This window comes from Papio anubis, chromosome 4, assembly GCF_008728515.1.
Source record: "Papio anubis isolate 15944 chromosome 4, Panubis1.0, whole genome shotgun sequence".
Classification (NCBI taxonomy): Eukaryota; Metazoa; Chordata; class Mammalia; order Primates; family Cercopithecidae; genus Papio; species Papio anubis.
Genome location: NC_044979.1, coordinates 18,298,722 through 18,317,038, shown reverse-complemented (window position 1 = coordinate 18,317,038; position 18,317 = coordinate 18,298,722). Strand labels below are relative to the sequence as shown.

Sequence of the window (18,317 nt, the reverse complement as noted above, 5' to 3'; positions counted from 1 at the left end):
TACAATGTTACATAACACGTTTGAAATAAGTGGGTCGTCTACCAGGGTTTGGAATTCACTGTGATCTGGAGACCCGGTCGTATTCATTGTAAGTTTTGACTCCTGGACAAAAAGCAAAACATTATTCCCACTCAGCCTCCTCCTGTGTTCTATCCTCACGCAGGACATCATCCACACAGCACCCCACTCTTCATCTTACGATGCTCTTTTTGGAAATAAGTATATTTGGATGTTTTGTTACTAAAGCTGCATTCTCCCCGCAGCATGTGTGCTCTGCAGAAACAGGGAAGGGAAAACAGGAACACTCTGAAGCAGTACATTGCCATCCTCACCCACACAGAGCCATGGCTTCCTAGACAAGTCCCCTAACCTGGATGTCTGCAGTGTCCTGGCACGCTGCTGGTAAGTGACAGACACACGCAGGGCTGCAAGGCTAGGAGCTCCCTCTGTGAGGGAGGAACGAGGACACTTCACAGCTTTCACTTGAGTGGATCCAAGAGAATGTTTTGTGAAAGTGGCAAAAGAGGTAAGACGGCTTTTTCGCTGCAGAAGTAAAGTGGGACACCCAGCGAGAGCCTCGCTGAGGGAAACCACGCAGCCTGTGGCCTGGCTCTGGCTGACCAGATGAAGAATGATCCCTTTCTAAGCCTATTATGGCACTAGGATGGTTTCTCAACCCGTGATTGTGTTGCGGGTCAAAGCAGGGTAGCTGTGATGAGCCCCGGGCCTGGACCTACACTTAGGGAGTTCAGTGCTGAGGGCAGCTGGCCACCCCCTCCCGTCATGGCCAGCAATCGGTGTGGACCAGCCAAGAGGCACGGGGGCACCTGGCCGAAAAATTATCCCCAGAGGCAAACATTTAACAGCTGTGATGTCTTAAATAAATATCATTCTTGCTGAGCAAGGGAAGAAAGAAAAGAATAAACAGAAAAGAGTGGGAGAAAGAAAGAGAACAGAATGCAGATTAGATTTAAGAGGGGCAGACACGATGATGAGGGGTGGTATCTAGATCAGTGCAGGGGCACTGAGTAGCTCGCTAGGGCTAAGCAGGCCCCGCCATCAGACCCGTCCCAAAACTGGCAATGCAGATTCCCCTCTTCTCTAAACGTGCTTAGGGCTTAATGCAGAGGGGAGCCGGGAGCCCTTCCAGAAGCCATGAAGGCTTCACCCTGGCACAGACCCAGAGCAGGCACCCTCTCCTCACTGGCAGCATCCCCTGAAACATCGGCCTCCCCTCTGCTTGGCAGCCCGTAGGGCCCAAGGAGGGCACAGAACCGATCCATGGAGGAAGGGTGATGCGGAGAGGGAGCTGCCTGACTCACCCCGTCCTCAGTCACTCAGATCACGGGTGGGCAGGCCTGCGGATGATGAATCACTGAGAGCTGCGAACGCTATTCTGAGCTCTGCCAAGAACACGAGTGCTCTTGTTGGCACCCTGGCACCCTTCACAGTTTCTCTCCTTCCTTGTCTGGCTGCCAGGAGACATGCATTGTAGGAACCGGGTATCTGAGAGGGTTTTTTTTTTAGCCCAACACAGAAACCATCTAACTCTTTCTATTCTTCCTGCTTCTTAACCAGTTCTTGTTAGTCACTGATTGGAAACCGGAACTGAAAGCCACCTCCTTCCCAGCCTAGCTGAGACAGCCTTGCTGAGAAGCCGTTCCAGGGCAGGGCAGACCTTACGGAATTTACCAAATGAATCACCTGGCTACGTGTTTGGCTGTGTGTCTGAAAGTACCCAAGAAGTATGTCAGTTAAGTTCTAGATTCTGTAAGGAAAAATCAGACTGGTACCCAGAGCTCTGTATAATTGCACCACACATGAGTTAATTTCTCAATCTATCTGGTTCCCATACGTCCGTGAGAACTTTCATCCACTTTCATCTTTCATCCATAGAAAGAGTTAAGTGCTGTACAGACTAAATCAAACCCACCACAGGCTGCTGGGCTCAGCTACCAGGAATTTAAATAAGAACCTGCCTGTGTAACATCCTTACGCTCCTGTGTATTAAATTGCAAGAGGTCCCACAGGGGAAAGTCAGCTGTCCTTCACCTTCTCACTGTCTTGTGTCACAGACCCTTGGGAATGGGGATTTGGAAAAGCAGAGGTCATGCCTGTATGCTTCAGGAAGATGAGGAATGTATACCTTCCATTCACAAACATATACTGAATATGAAGAAGGCATTTTGAGGGTTACACAGATGGAGGCACCTCAAGGAGATTAAATCTAGTAGGAGAGATAAGAAGTGTACACAGATCATTTTAAATAAGCACCGCCAGGTGCGGTGGCTTATGCCTGTAATCCCAGCATTTTGGGAGGCCAAGGAAGGAGGAACACTTGAGGCCAGGAGTTCGAGATCAGCCCGGCCAACATGGCGAAACCCCATCTCTACTAAAAATATGAAAATTAGCTGGGCACGGTGGCGTGTACCTGTAGTCCCAGCTACTGTGGAGGCTGAGGCAGGAGAATCACTTGAACCCGGGAGGCAGAGGTTGCAGTGAGCCAAGATCATGCTGTTGCACTCCAGCCTGGGTGATAGAGTGAGACTCTGTCTCAAAAAAACAAAATAAAATAAATAAGCACAGAGTCCTATGTGATATGAAAAAGAATTACCTGGTTTGATGAAAGTTAGGCAGGATTCACAAACTGTGCCTTGAAGAATAAGCACAATTTCCACCAGGGAAGACACAGAGATGATATTAAAGGTGCAGATAACTGCCTCATTCTTCCACAAGGATGTGGGGAGATAAAATCAGAGTGGTATGCGGGGTTTAGACATGCAGTGCTTTAAATGACAGGCTTAGGAGCTTGGGCTTGATCCAGTGGGTCTGGAGAACCCACAAGGCGACAGGGGTGATCCAATCAGAGCTTCCAGAAGCTTGGTCTGGCAGTTGTGGCAAGATGACTTGAAAGGAAGGGAAGCCAGGGAACCAGTATCATAGTTCAGATGGGAACTAATAAAGGCCTGATGAGGGAAGTAACAATGAGATAGAAAAAGAAACTTGTGTGTATAATGTTATGGAGGTAATTAAACAGAGGCCAAATATTCACCAAATGTGAAGAGATGAAAGAGGAAGAGAAAGACATCAAAATGATTCTGAAATACTCAAAACCACTAGAGGTAGATGTGTTTTTTCAACTAGAGAAAATGATTTGTAGCCGAATCGACTGAGAAGATGACAGTGCCATCAACAGGCATATGGACCTCAAGAGGAGAAAACAATTTGGGGGTGGTTCTCCCTTGTGAGGGTGAGAGGCCATGGAGATGACCAGAACACAGTCGAAAATGCATGCAAGTGTGATCAGGGCTGGACAGAGGGATCCAGGAGTCACCCATGCGGCAGTCACAGTGGACACAGCAAAGAAAAGCATTCCAAAGGCAGAACTGACCAAACAAAGACCTACATTGAGAGAATGGAAGAAACAGAAACAAAATGGGGGAAAGCAAAAAGAACGAGCATTTATTGAGTCACAACCATATGCTTGTGCTAAGAGATTTTACTATGTTATCTGCAAAGTATTTTTTCCATTTTACAGATGAGAAAACTGAATCTAGTCTATTCCATCAAACAACCCAAATTCCACACCAGAAATCCAAGAGTTATTCTCTGCAAATCCATCTCCCTCACCTCTTAGTCAACTGCGACACACCTTGTTATTACTACCTTCTAATCTTTCTTGACTCAATTCCCTTCTTCCAGCCTTACTTTAGAGCCTTCCTTTAGGTCCTCAGGTGTCCCCTGCTTAGGCCATAGCTTCCTCTCTCCAGGTCGCTCTCTTCATGGTCTCACCCATTACCACTCCATCTCCTCTACCACCAAGGGTTCCAACACACAAATCCAGCTCTCACAACACCTTCAGAAGCTAGCAAGGGCCTTGGTGAGGTGGCTCTGCTCACTCTCTGGGATCACCTCAACCACTCACTTGCAGGCACCCCATACTCTGCCCTCACAGACCTATCTGTGGCTCACAGAATACAGCTACCTTCCCATCACTGCAGGTGCTCCCTGTTTTTCAAGACTATCTCCTACTGTTTTTTAAGAGCAATTCAGGCATCGTATCCTCGAGGTGTCCAAACCTTCCCAGGGGCCGGTTTTCTGTACCCTTCACTGCCTTGGCCATACCCCCATCACAGCTCTTACCACTACAGCTTAATCTATATGACTAAATCCAATGTAATCTCACTCTCTCTAACACTCAGTATTTTCTGGTGAAATTAACGAACTAATCAATTCAAATCCAAGTCTGATTCTGAGGTTCACATTCTTTCCACTAAACAGAGTAGAAACAGAAACAGGACGGTGCAAGACGACAAGAAGGCAAGAGGCCATCCACAAAACACTCACAGTTAACATCATACTTAACAGTGAAAGACGAGATACTTTCCTCCTAAAATCAGGAGCGAGACAAGGATGTCTGCTCTTATCACTTCTATACAACACTGTACTGAAGATTCTAACCAGGGAAATTGGGCAAGAAAAAAATAAGGCACCCAGATTGAAAAAGAAGTTAAACTATCTCTGTTCCCAGATGGCACGATCCTATATATAAAAACATCCTAAGGAATCCACAGAATTATTAGAACAAATAAACGAGTTCAGCAAGGTTGCAGGATACAAGATCAATGTATAAAACTCAATTGTATAGCTCTATATACTAGTGTTGAACAACCCAAAATAAAGGTAAGAAAATAATTCCACTTACAATAAAATTAAAAAGAAAAAAATGGCTGGGCGCAGTGGCTCATGCCTATAATCCCAGGACTTTGGGAGGTCGAGGCGGGTGGATCACCTAAGGTCATGAGTTTGAGACCAGCCTGGCCAACATGGTGAAACCCCATCTCTACTAAAAATACAAAAATTAGATTGGCATGGTGGTGGGCGCCTGTAATCCCAGCTACTCAGGAGGCTGAGGCAGGAGAATCACTTGAACCCGGGAGGCAGAGTTTGCAGTGAGCCAAGATCACACCATTGCACTCCAGCCTGGGCAACGGGAGTGAACTCTGTCTCAAAAAAAAAAAAGAAAGAAAGAGAAAAAAAATACAAAATAGATTTAACAAAAGAAGTAACAAGACTTGTGCACCAAAAACTACAAAACATCACTGAAATAAATTAAAGGCATAAATAAATAAAAAGGCATCCCATATTCATGGATTGATAGGTTTAATATTGTTAAGATGACAATACTCCTCAAATTGATCTACAGACTCAACATAACCCCTATCAAAATCCCAGCTGTCTTGTTTTATAGGAATTGACAAGCTAATTCTAAAATTCATATGGAAATGCAAGGGACTCAGACTCACCAAAGCAATTTTGAAAATTAAGAACAAAGTTAGAGAACTCACACTGGCTGATTTCAAAATTTACTACAGGCGAGGCATGATGACTCATGCCTGTAATCCCAGCACTTTGAGAGGCCGAGGCGGGTGGATCATTTGAGGTCGAGGTAGAGACCATCCTGGCCAACATGGTGAAACCTCATCTCTACTGAAAAAATACAAAAATTCAAACTTAGCCAGGTGTGGTGGTGGACGCCTATAATCCCAGCTACTCGGGAGGCTGAGGCTGAGGCAGAAAAATCACTTGAACCCGGGAGGCAAAAGTTGCAATGAGCCAGCATTGCACCACTGCACTCCAGCCTGGGCAGCAAGACCCTGTCTCAAAAAAAAAAAAAAAAAAAGAAAAAGAAAAAGAAAAAAAACTTACTACAAAGCTATAGTTATTAAGATAAGACAGAATGGTATTGACATAAAGATAGACATATAGATCAATCTGATAAAAATTGAGAGTCCCGAAATAAACCCTTACATTCATGGTCAACTGATATTAAACAAAGATGCCAAAACATTTCAATGGAGGTGAAAATAATCTTTTCAACAAATGATGCTGGGTAACTGGATATTCACATGTAAAAAAAAAAATGAATGAGCCTCCTACTTCATACAATCTGCAAAAAATAACACAAAATGGATCATACACCTAAAAGTAAGGGCTAGAACTATGAAACTCTTAGAAGGAAACATAGGAATAAATCTTCGTAACCCTGGATTAGGCCAAGATATCTTATATATGACACCAAACCCAAAAGTGACAAAAGGAAAAATAAATTGGACTTCATCAATATTATTTTTTTGTGTGTTTCAAAGGACACCAGTAAGAAAGTGAAAAGACATCCCACAGAATGGAAGAAAATTTTGCAAACCCGACATCTGATGAGGGACTTATATCCAAAACATTAATACATAAAGAACTCTTACAACTCAACAATAAAAGGACAAATAATCTAATTAAAAAATAAAAAAAGATGGCCAGGTATGGTGGCTCATGCCTGTAATCCCAGCACTTTGGGAGGCCAAGGCGGGCAGATCACCTGAGGTCAGGAGTTTGAGTCCAGCCTGGCCAACATAGTGAAACCCCATCTCTACTTAAAAAAAAAAAAAATTAGCCAAGCGTGTTTGCAGCGCCTGTAATCCCAGCTACTCCAGAGGCTGAGGCACAAGAATCATTTGAACCTGGGAGGCAGAGGTTGCAGTGAGCCAAGATCACACCACTGCACTCCAGCCTGGGTGACAGAGTGAGTGTCTGCCTCAAAAAAAAAAAAGAGCAAAGAAGATATTCCACCAAAAAGATATTCAAATGGCCAATAAGCACATGAAAAGATGCTCAACATCGTTATTCATTAGAGAATTGCAAATCAAAACCACAATAACACGCCACTTCAAATCTGTTAGGATTATTAAAAGACAGGCAACAACAAGTGTCAGTGAAAACACAGAGAACTTGGAAGCTTCACAGACTGCCGATGGGATTGTAAAATGATGCAGCCACTTTGGAAAACAGTTTGATGGTTCCTCAAAATGTTAAACATAGAATTACCAAACGATGCAGCAATTCTACAACTAGGTATTTACCCAAGAGAATTTAAAACATATGTTCACACCAAAACTTGTACATGAATGCTCATAGAAGCAGTATTCAAAATAGCCAAAAAGGGGAACACAAATATCCATCAACTGATGAATGAATGAACAAAATGTGGCATATCCACACAACGCAATATTATCCATCCAGCCATAAAAATGAATGAAGAGGCCGGGCGCGGTGGCTCGTACCTGTAATCCCAGCACTTTGGGAGAGGCCAAGGTGGGCGGATCACCTGAGGTCAGGAGTTCAAGACCAGCCTGCCCAACGTAGTGAAACCCTGTCTCTATTAAAAACACAAAAATTAGCCAGGCGTTGATGGGTGCGTGCCTGTAGCTCTAGCTACTCAGGAGGCTGAGGTGGGAGAATCGCTTGAATCCGGGAGGCAGAGGTTGCAGTGAGCAGAGATCGCGCCACTGCACTCCAGCCTGGGTGATAGAGCGAGACTCTATCTCAAAAAAAAGTAATGAAAAACTGATACATGCTACAACCTAAACGAACATTTGGCTCAATTGTACCCACAAGAGTTTAATTTATGGAGGTAACCAAGTGACTACACAGAGGTCCATGCCACTGAAAGAAGGCTTTTATGACCTACAGCTCCTGACAGGAGGAGATGCCAGGCCATGTAGGTCCACATGGGGAAGCACCGATCTTGGGCAGGAGGCAGAAGGGTAAGCGAAAAGCCAGGGCCAGAGACTTTATTGTGTCTTCTGCAGGAAAGGCAAGACAGGTTAGGGTTAAACAGTTGAGGACGTAAATAATTTTGCCAGGCTTTAGAGCATAGGGGCTGTCAGCTAGTTGCCTGGTGCCTGTCGCTGGGTTGATTGAGGGCGGGGGAATATTAGCTTGGTGTGAGAGTTGGATAAAGAAGACGGCTGATTCGTTTGCAAATGAAAGGTGTTCTCCTGGGCCAGGCCTTGGTGATCTCTAAGAAATGGCTCACTCTGGGAGGGGCAGTGTCTCCCAGTCAGCCAGGCCATGAATAACAAGACATCAAGATTGTAGAAAATAAGAAAATAGAGTTAATCCAGTAGGGCCGTGATGAATGAATGCCAAATAGACAAATACAGAATCTAAGAAAACACAGAATCACCTTGAAAACATTATGTAAGTAGAAGAAACCTGTCACAAAAGGCCCCATATTGCATCCTTCCATTCATATGCCATGTCTAGAGGAGGAAAATCCAACCACACAAAATGGAAAGCAGCATTTGCCAGAAGCAGGGGAGTGGGGAGAGTGGAGTGGACTGCTAATGGGTGGAGGGTTCCTTTTTGGGGTAATGAAAATGTCCTAAAGTTAGGTGTGGAGATGGTCACACAACTCTGTGAATAAACTAAAAAAAAAAAAAAAAAAAAATGAATTTTACATTGTAAAGAGGTGGAGTTTCGTGTATGTGAATTACATAAAATGAAGACAGACAACCCCATGTCCATCAACTGATGACTGGATACTCAAAATGTGGTATATCCATACAATGGAAATCTTTTATGCAATAAAAAGAAATGAAATACTGATATAGGCTTCAACATAGATGAACCTTGAAATGATGACGCTATGTGAAAGAAGCTAGTCACAAAAGGCCACATGCTGTTCAATTCCATTTAGAAGAAATGTCTGAAATCTATAGAGACGAAAGTGTGATGGATGCCAGGGGTTAGGGGCCTGGAGAAAATGGAGAGTGAGTGCTAATGGGTATGGAGTTTCTTGGGGGGATGATGAAAATGTTCTACAATTGATCGTGGTAATGGTTGCACAGCTCTGTGAATGTCCCCAAAACCTTTGTGCACTTTAAATGGATGACTTATATGGCATGTATAAATTATATCTCAATAAAGTTGTTTAAAAAAAAGACAAAAGAAGAGAGTTGGTCAATACTATTAATTACAAACAGTACATCCATAGAAGAAGAGTGCAGCCTCTGCGTCCTAACAGGTCTCTGGTCTGTCTCAGATTTTGTAGCTAGAGATGAGGATTCGTGCAAGATCTCACACTTAATCCAGCAAGGAAGAGTCACTCTTGACGTCTAAGCAGCGGAATAACACCGCAAAAGTCCCCTTAGCAAGACTATTCTAAGAGTTGAGCACAGGGCAGAGTGAAGCGAGGCAAGGCTGGGAGCAGACGCACCAGCGGTGAAGCTGTTGCCAGTCACCCAGGCACAGGATGGTGGCTCAGAAATAAAAATGAAAGATGAATTGGAAAACTGAGGAGGAGGCTGACTTTTCCTCCTGGAGGAGGCTGACTACATGGAAAGAGAAAGATGTGCCAAAAATGATCCCTGTGGCTGAGAGCTCGGGGGAATTGAAAGACTGGGCTGCCCCCGACAGTTAAAGAGAAACCAGAAAGCGTGAGAATCACGGCCCAGTTGCGGCCCATGGTCTGGGAATCAGAACAACTTCATGAATGAGAATCCAGACATGGCTCGATTCCTAAGGTTCTTCAAAATCGTTTCAAGGAGCTTACTGAACAAAAACCACTAGGAATGTTATATGGGCGGCAGGTTTGCAGGGACTGGAGGAAACTAGCTATATTAAATTGGGATATCCAGTGATCTCCAGGGAACCTAAGACTGGAAAATGAGTAACAAATTGAGGCTAGGGCTAAATATTTAGTAGTCATTTGTAGATTTTTAAAAATATTAAAAAGTGAACTTTCTAAGGAAGTACTAGAGCAAGAACAGAGAAAATTAAACATTAAGTAATGTTCTACCTCCTGTTTACCAGGCACTGTACTAGGAGATTTTTTTTTTTTTTTTTTTGAGACAGAGTCTTGCTCTGTCACCCAGGCTGGAGTGCAGTGGCCGGATCTCAGCTCACTGCAAGCTCCACCTCCCGGGTTCACGCCATTCTCCTGCCTCAGCCTCCGAGTAGTTGGGACTACAGGCGCCCGCCACCTCGCCCGGCACCTTGCCCGGCTAATTTTTTGTATTTTTTAGTAGAGATGGGGTTTCACCGTGTTCGCCAGGATGGTCTTGATCTCCTAACCTCATGATCCACCCGTCTCGGCCTCCCAAAGTGCTGGAATTACAGGCTTGGGCCACCGCGCCTGGCCGAGATTTTTTTTTTTAATGATTAGAATGTAGACCTTTCTAGAGTTTTGTAGACTGGTGAAGACAAGTTCGAGTATGAACAAGAATCTCTGGAACACAGAAAATGAAAGAATTTTGCCTAGAGAGTTTCTTGGGATTGAGGATTAGGAGGAAAGAGGAAACCAAGTTGGGAAAGATGAGTAGAATTCAAAGAACGAGAAGGTACTCGACAATTTCAAAAGGGAAGAACTGGGACCTCCGGTTTGATCAGAAGGCAATAGCGGGGGAAGTGTTTCAATAACATTTTGAAAAAGTGTTTTTTGTTTGTTTTGAGAGAGAGAGAGAGAGTCTCACTCTGTCACCCAGGCTGGAGTGCAGTGGCACGATCTCGGCTCACTGCAACCTCCTCCTCCACCTCCCAGGTTCAAGCAATTCATCTGCCTCAACTCCCCGAATAGCTGGGATTACAGGCGCCCACCACCGTGCCCAGCTCATTTTTGTATTTTTAGTAGAGACGGGGTTTTGCCATGTTGGTCAGGCTGGTCTCAAACTCCTGACCTCAAGCAATCCGCCCACCTCAGCCTCCCAAAGTGCTGGGATTACAGGCATGAGCCACCGCACCCGGCCCTAAAAAGCTTTTGAAAGGGAAAGACGGAAGTTGTCTTCAAATACATTGAGTTAGCCCTTCAACGTAAATATGGAAAAAACCTGTATATTACATATCTCAAGAGAAAATATACATTTGTGTTGCTTCTTCTAGAACCGATGGAAGAAATCATGAGATTCTCAGTGAATAGGATAAAGACCGTTCTAACCATCGGAGCTCTCCAACAATAGAATGGCTTCCCCGGGAGAGCATGCTCTGGTCCTTGAAAGGAGACAGTTTCTATGGACAGGTTAGTGGCCAGCTGGTAGAGATGACACAAAGAAATTCACACACTGGGGAGGGAGGAAGCCGATTGAGCTCTAAACTCAATTCAAAGCTGGATTCCAGATGACAGGAGGAAGAGTTGGTGGAAAATAATGTGGTTTTCATAGGTGGACTGTCCATTCAGAGAATCTGTTCGGTATTGGTGGTAGAGGGATGGCAGCTGTAAGGGGCGAAGCGGGTGACTGATGGTCTCTCTTCCCTCCACTGCCCCAATTCAGAGGTCTGGAGACATACAGACTGAACAAAAAGGTAGACAGAAGCTAATTTAAGGGAGTGAGATTTCGAGTGAAGTTAAGGATCCACATCATCTGAGACTTTAGCACAGGCTGAGCCAGGGATTTTGAGGCTGAACCATCTCAGTGGACAATCTCCAGGTCCTCTGCATCTTCCAGTGTAAGGAACTGGGAGGTTACCAGCAGAAATAGGAGGCCAGGGGAGGGAACTGAGGACTTACACAGAGGGGAAACAGAGACTAACTAGCCAGGAGGACATCTAAACAAATGGATATAAAGTGAGACTGAAATAAAGAGCGCGCAGGACTTTCTGTCAAACAAGTGCAGTAGGCAGTGTCTGGGACTTTGTCTCCCCCTGCTGAGCCAAGGGGTATGAACGGCCCACCATGGGGAAACGGTTTTCACAGGGCAAGCACTGCATCTTTGGGAAGGAAAACATAACCAATGGTATAAAAATCTTTTCTCTCACAACCACCACGACCCTGCAGCATTAAAGAAGCTAGTAGAAAGTGACATGGCTGGGCCACAGCTCAAGACCAGATGCACGTGGAAGGGGACAGCAAAGGGGACAGCACTGGGCACCCCATGGCCACTCTTGCCAGGCTTTTCTCTGAAAGCTTCTTCCCTCCACCACCGATCCAACCCCTTTACCCAGAGGCTGTGCCAATGGTCTCTCACGGATTGCAGAGACTGGGGCTGGGAGGGTAGGGGTGGGAGTTGGCCTTAGTTTAACTTACTTAGAGATCCTTCCTCCGGTCATGACACAGGCTTGCTTCTCAAAAGATCTGTTGGTCAGGTGCGGTGGTGCACGCCTATAATCTGAGCACTTGGGGAGACCAAGGTAGGTGGATCACCTGAGGTCAGGAGTTTGAGATCAGCCTGGGTAACATGGTGAAACCCTGTCTCTACTAAAAATACAAAAATTAGCCGGGCATGGTGGCAAACGCCTGTAATCCCAGCTACTCTGGAGGCTGAGGCACAAGAATCGCTTGAACCCAGGAGGCAGAGGCTGCAATGAGCTGAGATTGCACCACTGCACTCCAGCCTGGGCAACAGAGCGAGATTTTGTCTTAAAAAAAAAAAAAGAAAGAAAGAAAAAAGAGACTGTTAAGGAGGATTATGTGGCTCTACACTCTCTCCAAGAGCTTGTTCACAGAATAATCTCTTTTCGGACCCTGAGTAGAACCAATAAAAGTAAAACCCACTAGGGGCACGTGGGGAAGGAGCGCTCTCTGCCGCCAGTACTTTGGTCACTACTCTTGCCCCTCCCAGCCCCGCCTTCCTGGCTCCAGAATGGTTGCTCTTTATTTTATAACCCCATTAACATCTTCATTCTTCATTCTAGGACACAGAGGCCAGTTACATCTGCTATTTGTTAGGTACTATTTTTTAATGGAAATTAACTGCAGTGCTGTTAGGTTCCTGAGACTTTCCATGGTGAACCTAAGAAAACAAGCACAATGCTAAATAAATAAACAAATGCACATACACGCAAAAAAAAATCTAGGAGTGTAGTACCCTAATGTCACTCTGTAGGGTGTGATAATAACTACTAAACAAGGTAAAGTCCTTTGAAGTCCTCAGATGAAAGGTTTTACCTAAATACAATTATCCCATTAAATCCAAAAGAACATTCCTGTCCAACAGGGTAGCCCTTTTATCTGTGTTTCTCTGCCGATGAATTTCTGAGATGACAGCTTCCTGTGCCACAATGATAAAGGGGGCTGAAAACAGTTTCCAACAATTTTGCTACTTTTTATTTAATTCCTGAAAGGACAAAAAGAAAAAAAACATTCCTTCAACAGAGGGCAAGAACAAGCAGTAAAAAGCTGACCAATGGCATTTTAGAAGCAACAATCTCATTCAAGGTTAATTCAACATTTGTTAGAAAGAGGGGTGCCCGAGCAGGGACCCAAGGCAGACCTGGGTCAGCCAGGCCCATGAAACAGTCACACCTCCGCCGACTGTGCAGACACAGAATGGGGGAGAAACACCAGCGCAGCAGTTTATGAAGTGGATGCTGCAACTCTTAGACTCAAACAGAAGGTGCAGGAAAAAGAGTAAAGAGGTGCTGTTTAAAAAGGCAAACCTAGGCCGAACGCGGTGGCTCACATCTGTAATCCCAGCACTTTAGGAGGCCAAGGTGGGTGGATCACCTGAAGTCAGGAGTTCAAGACCAGCATGGGCAACATGGTGAAACCCCATCTCTACTAAAAATACAAAATTAGCCAGGCATGGTGCCAGGCACCTCCCAGCTACTCAGGAGGCTGATGCAGCATGATCCCTTGAACCCAGGAGGTGGAGGTTGCAGTGAGCCGAGATCATGCCACTGCCCTCCAGGCTGGGCGACAAGAGAAAAACTCCATCTTAAAATATAAATAAATAAAAAGGCAAATCTAGTACAGAAGACCCCCTAAAGAGAGGTTAAGACCCCAGGGCAAGGCCAGTCAGCGAGGGTGGCCTGGGCATCCCTGTGGGGCCACAGCCCAACAGCAGGAACGGGGCGCAGGTGGTTTCCACACAAAGGTGCAGGTCTGACAATTCTGCTCACCCTTGGGACCCTGGCCCTAGAGAAAGATGAGAACTGGCCACCCAATTTACACCTTGGAAGTAAGTCTAGGGGAAGAGTCAATTTAAGGAGAGGCTGCATGGCAGAAAAAAAAGCCACTGAAGTTAAATTTTAAAAACTGGGTTTTAATTTAGTCCTAGTTCTGTTATTTAGATGATTTGACTCCCAGCAAGCCACTTACCCTCTCTGAATCTTGGTTCTCACATGTAAACTACAGAACCATCTGCGGACCTCAGACTGTGTAGGGGAGAAAACAGAGTGGTGAATGGAACAGCAGTTTTTAAAGATGCATCCACCTATGAAGCATTATTTCACTAATGGCTGAAAGACCACACCTTGGGTGTCCAGGTACAGAACTTTTCGAGTATTATTTGATTCACTATGCAACATGCATATGTTCTTACTTCCAAAAAGCCATATAGTAACAAATCATTGTTACGTTGCATATAACACACACACACACACACACACACACACACACACACACACAAATATAAAACCACTGAAGTGATTTGTATTATCTATGATCATGTATATGTAAATATCAGTATTTCACTTTTTTTTTTTTTTTTGAGATGGAGTCTTGCTCTTTTGCCCAGGCTGGAGTGCAGTGGTGTAATCTCGGCTCACTGCAGCCTCCGCCTCCTGAGTTGAAGTGATTCTCCTGCCTCAGCCTCTTGTGTAGCTGGGATTACAGGCGCCAACCACCACACCAAGCTAAATTTTTGTATTTTTAGTAGAAACAGGGTTTCATCACATTGGCCAGGCTGGTTTTGAACTCCTAACCTCAAGTGACCCACCCGCCTCGTACTCCCAAAGTGCTGGGTTTACAGGCATGAGCCATCATGCCCAGCCGGTATTTCACATTTAATTTGATTTATTTTAGACATAAGCTGAAACAAACTTTATGTCACCAGAAATGGCCTAAGGAAAAGCACAAGGAGATGACATTGACTCTAAAGGCACAGAAGAAGCAAGGTAGGAAGGAACATTAGCCAGTGGTGATGAAACGGCTGCTGTGTCCTGGGCCGGGTGCTGACTCCTGTGACTCTCACAATTTAATTGAGGAAATGACAACTTAGCCAGAAACAATAGAGAACAAAATAAGGCAATAAAACCAATCAGCCTGGGGCAGACTGTGTGGTCTAAGGATAAGGGCTTTCAAGAGAGGTTTCCAGAAGGAAAATAGCATTACTAGTAGGGTTATCAGGAAAAGCTTCATGGAGGTGGGCAACGAAGGGGACTATGAGGGATGAAGAGAGTTTGAATGCTTGGAAGGGACAGGCCAAGTAAAAACACACAGCAGGAATAAAGACAGCAGCTTGAATAACATGGAGATTTGTATTGGAGCAAAAGAGCTCACTGTTCGCTGCCACTGAGCCCTCAGGGAGAGCTGGCGAGGCTGCCAAGAGCCAGAGGAGAGGAGACTGCACTCAAAAGCCACGCAGTCCGAGAACCTGGGCAGTGCCGACAGTCTGCGGCCATTAATTGCAGGTGTGCAGCGTCCTGTGTAAAGCAGGTGGCGGGGCAGTATGCAGGGTCAGGGAGGAACTTTGCCCTGGCCTGCTCTGCCCACACTCCACTCTCGAATCTTCCTCCCACCCTTCCCAACACACTCCACATTTATTCTGCACCAACCATGCGAGGAGCTGGGCACTGCAGAAAAACAGCAGCCGTCTCCTTGGGGAGTTAGATACAAAAATAGGGAAGACAGAAACAGCTAAGCACCAAATAAGCAACACTGACATTACCACCAAGGGAAGGAGAGACGGTAGAGAAGGAAGGGCTAGCATGGCTGGTTGGGAAAGGTTCCTCAGATGAGATGGTGCTTGGCCAAGCCTTGAGGGAAAATTAAGATTCACGAAGCTGGGAGCAAAAAAGCGGTATTAAAGAGAGGTGTCAATCAAGACAAGAAGGTATGAATATGAATGCACAACTTCCCTTTGCAGTGAGTAAACGAGCTAGCTGGTCTGACGCTGCAGAAGGTTCGTGTAGACAGGTAATGGGAGGGTCAGTACAGAAAGTGAGTGAAACTGAACTCTGCAGAATCTCAATCCCAGGTACTTGATTCTCTTGACCAAGGTTTCGAACTTTGTGGTCCAACGATGAGCTTCAAGTTTTGGCCCATGCTCACCCAATAAGAAAATTGCGAATATTTTTTCATATAAGCATTTCAATCTGGGAGACATTAAGTGGCTTTCAGTTTCTCAAAAGGGTTTATGACCTAAAGAGCTGAAAATGATTAATGCAGCAAACTGGCAGAGTGGTCTGTGTGGGGAGGGGAGAAGGGGTTGGGATTATATAAGTCGAGTCCAGTCCCCTCCCCTGAGACCGGCTGTTCTTAACTATGCACCAGATAGTCATTAACAAACAGGTGCCATTCCTCTCTTTAGTGGCTTCTTGTTCAATAAGTACTTGACGGGGTTACTGGTAGATTACAAAAGTAGCTCATCAGGGAAACCAGCACAGGGGGAACAGAGGAGAGAACCCAGGAAAAGGGATAGTCGGTAAGAAGATTCGATAAATTAAAATGCCAGAGAAGCCAAAGAAGAAAAAGTCCTGGGAAAGACGAAGTGGTTACAGGTGTCAAGCACAAATACGGGATGAGGGGGCAAAAAAATCTCAAAATTCAGTGACCCTCAATGCTGTAGGGTGATGAGAGGCCAGAGGCTAGAGATACGGGGTCCAAACTAGGACACTCAGAGAGTGAAAGGAAGTACCATTGATAATTACGGTGAATGACAGGCATAAACCAGGACCGTCCTGGGCCAATAGATAGGCAGCTACCTAGTTGAGGAGGAAATGAGTAGCATAGACGGGAAGGCAGCAGATACTGTCTATTAACTCAAATAGTTTAGCTGCAAAAAGAAAACTAGGGCATTAGTCAGAAAAGTCAGTAGGGAAAAGAAAAGGCTTTACCATGTATTGATTTGGGAGGCAGGAGGACTTCCAGAGGTTTTGAAGAAGGGGGTTGGGTGCGGTGGCTCATGCCAGTAATCCAGGCACTTTGGGATGCCGAGGTGGGCAGATCACTTGAGCCCAGGTGTAAGACACCAGCCTGGGAAACACAGCGAAATCCCTTCTCTACAAAAAAAATTTTTTTAAATTAGCTGAGTGTGGTGGTGAGCACCTGTAGCCCTAGCTACTCGGAGTGGGCCACTGCGCTCCAGCCTGGGTGACAGAGCAAGACCCTGTCTCAAAAAAGAAAAAAAAAAAGAGCAGCGGGAGGGAAAAAGGGAAAAGGAAAGGGGCGCAAAGGGCTGACAGCATTGTACATTCTCCATCCCACAGAACATCATGAGGCACAGCAGCTCCTCCAATACTGCTGCAGGCATGCTGACTGTGGCACTCTGGTTCCTCGGAACCAGGAAAGGACGGAATAGCAAGAGTAGCGAGAGACATTTCCTCCTTTGAAACTGTAAGAAAAAAAAAACAGCTTCTGAAAAGAAAAGGCAGACCGCAGCATCTGATTTCAACCTAGTGAGCATTGGCGATCTGGCTGTGAGGAAAGGATGCATTTTCAAACTAGCTTTCACTATGGCTTTCTCGTCCCTTTTCGAGGGAGAAGATATTAAGAAAATAAAGCAAACTCTTAGATGTTCATTAAAGTTAAATCCTGGTTGGGCGCAGTGGCTCACGCCTGTAATCCCAGCAATTTGGGAGGCCAAGGCAGGTGGATCACTTGAGGAGTTAGAGACCAGCCTGACCAACATGGCAAAGCCCCATCTCTACTAAAGATACAAAAATTAGCCGGGCATGGTGGCGTGCGCCTGTAGTCCCAGCTACTTGGGAGGCTGAGGCAGGAGAATCGCTTGAACCTGGGAGGTGGAGGTTGTAGTGAGCCGAGATTGCACCAGTGCACTCCAGCCTGGGCAACAGAGTGAGACTCCATCTCAAAAAAAAAAAAAAAAAAGTTAAATCCTGTGCAGATTGGCAGAACTAGAATAAGGGAATATATCCTTATTTCATGTTGTCCAGTGCTGAGCATTTATTTGTAATTTCATTTTAGGCAGGGCCCAGTGGCTCATGCCTATTATCCCAGCACTTGGGGAGGCCAAGGTGGGAGGATCGCTTCAGCCCAGGAGTTCGAGACCAGCCAGGAAACAGTGAGACTTCATCTCTACAGAAAATAAAAAGACTAAAAATAATTAGCCGGGCATGGTGGCGCACGGTCAGCTACTTGGGAGGCTAGTCCCAGCTCCTTGGGAGCTGAGGCAGGAGGATCACTTTTGACTCCAGGAGGTCAAGGCTGCAGTGAGCCATGATCGTGCCACTGCGCTCCAGTCTGGGTGACAGAGTGAGACTCTTGTCTCAAAAAAAATCAAAAAATGGTTTTATTTCAATACAGCTCGGGGGCCATAGAAAAGTCAGGGAAACAGTCACCAATCTAAGGTTCAACTGGGTAAGAAAACACTGGCTGGCGTGGGGACACAAAGATGAGACCACACCCACAGTGCAGCTGGAAAGGAAACTCTGAACCAAACGCCAGTCAAGAGGTTCAATGAGAAAACAGACGGCCCTTAACTTACAACCGGGCAATTCATCCAAACGGAGCACAGTCTTCCACAGTAGGAAAGGGCAAGTTTTCACAGAACAGATGGAAATGAAGCCACCCCAGCACCTCGGGTGAA

General features: G+C 45.5%; 1 protein-coding gene and 1 long non-coding RNA gene across 4 annotated transcripts in view; one reads left to right on the top strand and one right to left on the bottom strand.

Moving 5' to 3' along the window:
- The first annotated feature begins 295 nt into the window (after positions 1–295).
- LOC103883288 lies at positions 296–17,155 on the top strand. Of its 3 annotated transcripts, none has more exons than XR_001901268.3 (5): positions 296–402; positions 1,579–1,745; positions 10,714–10,849; positions 13,904–14,034; positions 16,978–17,155. It is a non-coding gene; the product is annotated as an uncharacterized LOC103883288 (long non-coding RNA). The 3 variants fall into 3 exon arrangements; XR_002521207.2 differs by lacking the exon at positions 16,978–17,155 and adding an exon at positions 14,604–14,738; XR_002521206.2 differs by lacking the exon at positions 16,978–17,155 and adding an exon at positions 14,573–14,738.
- Positions 13,849–18,317, bottom strand: part of SLC37A3 (solute carrier family 37 member 3) — a 69,006-nt gene continuing 64,537 nt past the window's right edge. The window contains exon 15 of the mRNA XM_031665100.1: positions 13,849–13,923. Within this exon, the coding sequence (XP_031520960.1) occupies positions 13,864–13,923 (60 nt within the window). The 3' untranslated portion in view covers positions 13,849–13,863. The remainder of the gene's footprint in view (positions 13,924–18,317) is intronic.